This window comes from Quercus lobata, chromosome 10, assembly GCF_001633185.2.
Source record: "Quercus lobata isolate SW786 chromosome 10, ValleyOak3.0 Primary Assembly, whole genome shotgun sequence".
Classification (NCBI taxonomy): domain Eukaryota; kingdom Viridiplantae; phylum Streptophyta; class Magnoliopsida; order Fagales; family Fagaceae; genus Quercus; species Quercus lobata.
In genome coordinates, this window is record NC_044913.1 from 46,420,538 (window position 1) to 46,427,734 (window position 7,197).

General features: G+C 34.6%; 1 protein-coding gene across 1 annotated transcript; it reads left to right on the forward strand.

Annotated features, from left to right (window-relative positions):
- The first annotated feature begins 386 nt into the window (after positions 1 to 386).
- On the forward strand, positions 387 to 6,960 carry LOC115962521 (proteasome subunit beta type-4-like). Its single transcript, XM_031081373.1, has 7 exons — positions 387 to 536; positions 752 to 816; positions 1,250 to 1,326; positions 2,495 to 2,624; positions 2,790 to 2,949; positions 3,044 to 3,229; positions 6,660 to 6,960. Exons 1-7 carry the CDS (start codon positions 528 to 530, stop codon positions 6,771 to 6,773), a joined length of 741 nt encoding a protein of 246 aa, XP_030937233.1. The 5' UTR covers positions 387 to 527; the 3' UTR covers positions 6,774 to 6,960.
- The last annotated feature ends 237 nt before the right edge of the window (positions 6,961 to 7,197 follow it).

Consider the following 7,197-nt stretch of genomic DNA (forward strand, 5'->3'; position numbering starts at 1 on the left):
AAAGTTAACTAAATAGTATAGTAAGACTCATGAATAGTATCGAAAATGTAATGAACCTATGAATAATAACAAAAATAAGCTGAAATTTTCAACTTGTCCCAAATATATTGACCAATTAGTTAACTTTTTTTTTTTCTCTATTTTTCAAGAAATGAATAATACAAATAAAACTAAAGGATTGAAATTGAAAGATACTACATGACTGAATTTAATTTTGGACAAAATTAGAAAACGTAATTTGTAAACTAACCAAAAAATAGAAAAATAAAAACTTATCCCAATATCTAAGCCAAAAGAAAAAAAAAAAAAAAAAAAGTCCTAGCCTCGTCGAATTTAAAATTATTAATTTTGCTCCAAAAAAAAAAAAAAAAAAAAAAAAAAAAAAAAAAGGTTCTTGGCCAACAAGTTGGCAATTGCTTAAACTGTTAAACCCAAAAAAAAGAAAAAGAAAAGTTGGGTTATCAGCGCGCCAATCCCTAATACGTTGGGAACGAAAAGACAATCTGATCACCGATTGATTTGAGGCTATGGAAATGGTATGTTCAATCTCACATTCTTCAACGCCCTTTTTGATGATTATTATTTTTTGGTTAAAAGCTTTAAATTGGGGATGCCTTTGTTTGATTCTTTCTCAGTGTTTTCTTTTGTTTTGTTTTGAAACTATTTGATATAAGATTTGAACCATAGGAACATACGTTAGACATATGTATATGGTACTTCTTTGAATTGAATGGTGTTCTTGTCTGTGCAGTTGATGGATTCAAGCCAAGCAGAACACAGCCTTCTCAGCTCTGTGACTGCCTCAGAAAGAACTCTGTATGTCCTCTCTCTCTCTGTTTTCTTTGTTGTTGCATGAAAAAAGTATTGGAATTAGAATCTGAAAAATGAATAGTCTTGATGGCTACATCTTCACCATACTAATTGTGGGGATTTTTATAAAATTTTCATACCCACTGTACAAAACTCCTACTTTTGCGGGGCCTGGAAGAGGTCATGGTAAGTAACCAAACTGTCAACTTGTCCCTTTTGGTAGAAAGCAATTGCCCAGGCTCTACCTCTAAACGTGGAATGTTTATAGGAGGCTAAACCCTAGACTAATCATACATTTCACCATGGTTACAAGACTTGCTTTACAAGTACAATACTTTGCTTGCACACCTAGTAGAAGTAGGATTGGGCTTGTTATCTTTAACAACATAAATTTTATGTAAAAAAAAAGAAGGTTTTTAACTCCTTTTTGTTTGTTTAGGAATCCATATGTCACTGGTACGTCTGTAGTTGCTATCAAATACAAGGATGGAATTCTTATGGCTGCTGACATGGGAGGTTAGATACTAAATCAGTTCGTAATTAATTGCAATTTCATATATTCATTTTTTTTTTCTTCTATTTATGACTTGATTGATATTGTTCTTGGACCCCTTTGGCTGCTGAGAGATTTAAGAAAATGAATAAAAGAAAAGAAAAAAAAAAAGAATAAGAATATAGTTTTGGTTTTGGTTTTATATTCACAAAGGCAAATTTTCTATTTATCTTCTATTTTTGACATGGTTAATGCTTATTCTACAAGCGTTTTTCTCTATGATATACTTTAATTTCAAATGCTTGGACACATTCAGTCCATGGCACTTGCAAAATGCATGAAACATGTCAAATCAAAGAATGAATGCTAGCCAAAGATGGTTACATTTTGCTTAGTGGCTGATATCTCACTTTCCTTCACTGGGAATTAAAAAAAAAAAAAAAGATTTCCATTAATTGCTTCTCTTGGAAGATAAGTTTTCTGCTAATTTCTAAGCGTCCCTCTTGTATAATCATGGTGTACTTTGGAGACATGCCCCTTTTGGTCTTTTTTTAATGAAGTTATGTTACTTGAATTTATTAAGTCTTTGATTTCCCTGTTCGACCATGGTTTTTTTTTTTTTACCTTGTGGCTGACCATTCCATGTTGGTGGATTTTTTTATTATTATTTAGTGCTTTCTTTCCGGTTTTGTAAATACGATCATCTATGGTATGCATAGCGTGCAACAGATAACTTCAAAGGAGTGGCAATGTAGCACACACTCCAAAGTTTCAGCAATTCATTTGGGAGTCAGGGTTAGGGTGGTTGTACATTGTGTTTGCTGATTTGAGGGCAATTAATTCTTCTGCCTTAGATCCCAGATACGCACATGGAAATTTTTTTTTTCTGTCTGAATCATATGGCAATTTGTTTACTTGTTAGAGTAGTGACTAGATGTGTTCTATCACCCATGGTTACCGTCATCTACCGTCAACTCTTTTCTTCCGGTTTTGGTTTTTCTATACTGCCTGAGGTGCATCTTTATTTGTGAGATATATTGTATTTCACCTGACCTGGAATTGCTATTAACTTGTTCCAGAACTTCTTGACTCATTAGAAACATTTTAGGATATGCACTTTTTTGTGCTCATTTATAACAACAAGATACTTTTCTATTGGTTTTTCATTATCATGTATGGATTAATTGGCAGGTTCTTATGGATATACCCTGCGATACAAGAGTGTTGAGCGATTGAAGCCAGTTGGAAAACATTCTCTTCTTGGTGCAAGTGGAGAAATTAGTGATTTTCAGGAGATTCTACGTTATCTTGATGAGCTAATGTAAGCAGGTTGTTTTAAGAGGAAAAAAGTACTTGGAAAGTAGCAAAAGCTGGAACATCACAATTTTTGTCCCTTCCTTGTTATCTTTTCTGGGTATTTGTGTTTGCTTGTATTGTTTTCTACTTCTTGCTAAGTGATTGTTGGTATTGGGGATTATTTTTGCAGTCTATATGACAACATGTGGGATGACGGGAACTCTTTAGGTCCTAAAGAGGTGCACAGCTATTTAACCCGAGTGATGTATAATAGGCGTAACAAGTTCAATCCACTATGGAATTCACTTATACTTGGTGGAGTGAAAAATGGACAGAAATACCTTGGCATGGTAAACCTCAACTATACCTTTTATTTGTTGCAGAACTGTAAGCTATTTGCATTTAAGGATATTAATCAATCTGTAATTTGTGATTCTTATCCAGGTCAGCATGATAGGCGTAAATTTTGAGGACAACCATGTGGCCACTGGATTTGGGAATCACCTTGCAAGGCCAATTCTTCGTGATGAGTGGCATGATAACTTGAGCTTTGAGGATGGTGTTAAGTTGCTGGAGAAATGCATGCGTGTACTCCTATATCGTGATACTACTGCTGTCAACAAGCTCCAGGTTTGGTTCATCACTATTTTTCACTTAATGGTTTCTGTTACATACCAAAACTCTTAGTATATAAGTAATGGGCTATGCAACGATATAGCCCGTAACATACTCAATCTTTTTCTAGTTGTTTGACCTGTCAGCGAAGCGAAGATTGTGGTTTCACTGGTTTCCACAACTTCTCTGCATGCTTTGTTGTTTCTTTCTTATTCTTCTTCTTCTCTCTCTTTTTGGTTTATGCTCATCAAATTTTTGATCATTTTGTGTCAACTTTTTTGGGTGAAATTTGTATATATTCCACACGATTTTGAATCATTAGTTTTATTATTCTTTGAAATTGTGACTTTAACTTTGTTATTTTCTTCCTATCATTTCTATTTGTTAATTCATAAAATTGGATATCTTTGTGATTATTTTTTCTTGAAATTTTAGATGATTTTTAAATCCGGTCTCAAATACCCTCTCTGCCAACGAGCTCTAGATCGCATGGTACTTCCTTCTACCATAAGAATGACTGAAGGGAAAGGTCATAGGTTCAAAACCCAATGGAGTGCTTGTGTAACTTACAAATAAATAAAAAATATAAACTTTCTCTCCTTTTCTTGTTGTGTTTGTCTGTATACATGTGTGCCTTCATGCATGTAGGCAATCATGAGAATTCCGCCAACCCAAAAAAAGAGGTGCAAGGGTGGGGGGAGGGGAGGTGTTTATTGAATGTTCCACAGTGACCCCAATATGGTTCAAAACGTCCAAATTGGATTTTCAAACAGATGGTCAATAATGAGGGTAGACATTGGAATCCTCAATTCCTTCAGCCTTTCCAGGATTTGAGATTCTTTATCTTAACCTGCCTTCCTTTTCTGGTCCTGATAGAGCAGTGTAGATGCCAGTAAAGAAATGGAGTATTTAAGGTTTGATTGCACTATGATGCGCTTAGGAATTATACAGGAATTTGCACCCTTGGAAGAGCATCTGAAGGGCCAAGGTTTTATGGAAGGTGGTGTTCTTCGGGTGGACTACAGCTCTTGGAAAAATCCCAACTTTCGACAACCTTCTAAGAGGTATAAATTGATAGTTGATTGGTGTTGTATGTGCAAGCATAGTGGGGAATTTATTGATCACCTGCTTCTTCATTGCTGTGTGGCATCGGACATTTGATCGTGTCCTTGCTCTGTTTGAGCTAAGTCAGGTGATGCCCAAATCTGTAGTTGAGAGCTGCTGCAATTTTGGCAAGGTTAGTTTCAGCGGAATCAGCACTATAGAGCAGCTAAGAGCATCTCCAACAGTCATTGTATCTCTATTTTTGGCAGATAAAATGCTACTGTTCACACTCCAACTAGTTCTCTAAACACACAAATTCTCCAAATTTTTTTTTGAAGTTGCTATACTACTTATCATAATTTAGAGAACACTATAACAACTCCAAATCAATTTTTCTACTTAAAAAATTATCCCAGCTATTATTATATCAATTCTTTCTCTCTCCTCCGGATTTCTTTTTTTCTCTCATTCTCTCCGTTTCTCACATAATCCAAACACAAAACAAAATCCAATTCTTAAAATAAAGTTGAATCAGAACAAGCAAATTTGAAAAAAGAAAAAAAGAAAAAAAAAAGAACAAGCTGATCTGACCCAACCTAGTGGTGGGGAGGACGATGAGCGGCAGTGGGGCGGCGGACGTGGTAGTGCTGCATGGTGAATGCCGATCTCCACGGGCTTTGTCCTTTTGGTGACCTCGATCTCCATCGGTGGTGGGTGGTGGAGGAGCTCTCTCTCTCTCTGATGTGAAGCAAATGTGAGATGCTGGAATGTTCTTGAGGTGAAAAAGAAAATAAAAGAAGGGGGCCTGGACACTTGAGTGGAGGAGAAAAACAAGAAAAAGAAAAAAGAAAAAAAGAAATGAAACGTGTATGGATGAAAATAAAATGAAAGGAAGAAAAATAATATAAAAAATAAAAAATCCTAATTGAAAAATACTACCACAATATTTTTATAATATTTTTACAATAAATTTTAAGTAACAGATTGTTATTAGTTAATATTGGCGAGTAAAAAAATAATTTCAGTGGTGGGTTCAAATTAGAACTAGTAATAACTTTCCACACAAATTTTGCTGTAAAAGTATTGCGTAAAATGTTGTGAACATAATACTTTTCATTGAAAAATATAGTTGTTAAAAAAAGAATAAATGATGATTAAAAAAAGAATAAACAATGAATGAAGAAATAATGTTTAAATGAGATATTGAATGTGATAGAGAATCTGTTGGAAAGTGTATTTGAAAAAGTGGGTAGGTAAAAGCTAAATGTTACTGTTCATTCTCCAAACAATACAAAAATTTGGAGAAGCTGCTGGAGATGCCCTAAGGGGTAGCAAGCTTTGCCCTTATGCATCATGTGGAATCTATGGCTTGAGAGGAACAAGTGGGTCTTTGATGGAGGAGCGTCCTTATGTTCTCAGAGCATATTTTGCACACTTTGTTTGATTGGATGCTCGCCTTAGGTGATGTCCTTTCCATGTCTTTTGTTGATTTTTTTTTACTCCCTTTATTTTTTATTTGTATTCTTTGAAGTTGTACACATCATTTTATGTATCTTCCCACTTCCTTTTCTAATAAAACTTTTACTTATCAAAAAACGAGATGGTCAGTAATAATTTCATTGTCCTATTATCATCCTAGGCTGGTCATTTGAAGTAGGCATTCCTATCTGCTTTATTATTTCATTGTTTGATTGGATGCGTGACTTAGGCAGCATCCTTTCCATCCCTTTTGTTGATGTTTGTTACTCCCTTTATATGTGATTTGTATTCTTTGAAGAGGGTTTGTACACATTGTTTTATGTGTCATTCCCTTTTCCTTTTCTAATCAAACTTGTAATTATGAAAGATGGTTAATAATAATTAATTGTCTTATTATTATCCAAGGCTGGCGACTTGAAGTAGGCATGTCCCTATTAGCTTTATAATTTCTCATTATTCTACAAAAAGGTTTTTCATTGCTAAGACACAAAATAACAATTGTTGAAAGGGAACAATATCATGAGTGCAAGTTTTAAGCGGCTGAGAAGTTAAGAATGGAAAAGAAAAATCAATAAACTTCTAGGAATCACACGTCAGTTTATAAACCTCTTGTGGTAAAAAAGTTGTAATACCCCTAATATATCTTGTTTTATTTGCTGAATGTTTTCAAGTATTTCCATATCTTACCATTCTATTTGAATTTGACATGATTATAAGCTACTGCACAAGCAGGCGCATATATGTACCCAACATAATGTGCTTTGTGGAGGTGGCCTGAATATGAATCAGATCAGTTTGTTTCTTATAATTGCTGTACTTCAATTACCATTTTTTATTTTTATAATTTAGTTCTAGATGGAAGCCTGGTTTTCTAGTTTTCCATAAATAATCAATTAATATGCCTGAAATTTTGATTTCACAGATAGCAAAAATCACTGAAGAAGGTGTAACCATTTCTCAGCCATACTCACTGAAGACTTTCTGGGGTTACTCTGCTTTCCAGAATCCAACAGTAGGTGCTGAAGGGTCATGGTAATTGACCATGACCAAGTAGGAGTATAATTGAGATGTGACACATGTTTATGTTTACTCAAACTATGAACTTGTAAGGGTGTTGATATTTTTGTTTCAGGCTTGATATGGTGACTGGCTGGGCAGTGACAAAAATGGAGTAATCAAATAAATTTGAACTATATATGCCAATCACTGTTTGGTTCCCTCTATTTTTGGTTGTTATAACATCCCCTAATAGCTCTTTGCCTTTAGGAGAGTGTTTTTTGCATGTTACCAATATTTAAATGATGGGTGTACTTTTAAGTAAATAGAACCTGTGCAAGGTGTACCATAGATGCAACTTGTTTTAGCCGAATCAGGTTAGAGATCAGATCAAGTCGAACTTGGCCCAACGTTTGAATTAAAACTCTCAGCTCTTAAGTTAACCCTGCCTATCTGTGCTTGGT

Excerpts from the sequence above, each read along its gene's own strand:
- LOC115962521 (XM_031081373.1), top strand. Across the intron at positions 817-1,249 it reads ACTGCCTCAGAAAGAACTCT|GAATCCATATGTCACTGGTA; the intron begins GTATGTCCTCTC and ends TTGTTTGTTTAG. Across the intron at positions 3,230-6,659 it reads CTGCTGTCAACAAGCTCCAG|ATAGCAAAAATCACTGAAGA; the intron begins GTTTGGTTCATC and ends TTGATTTCACAG.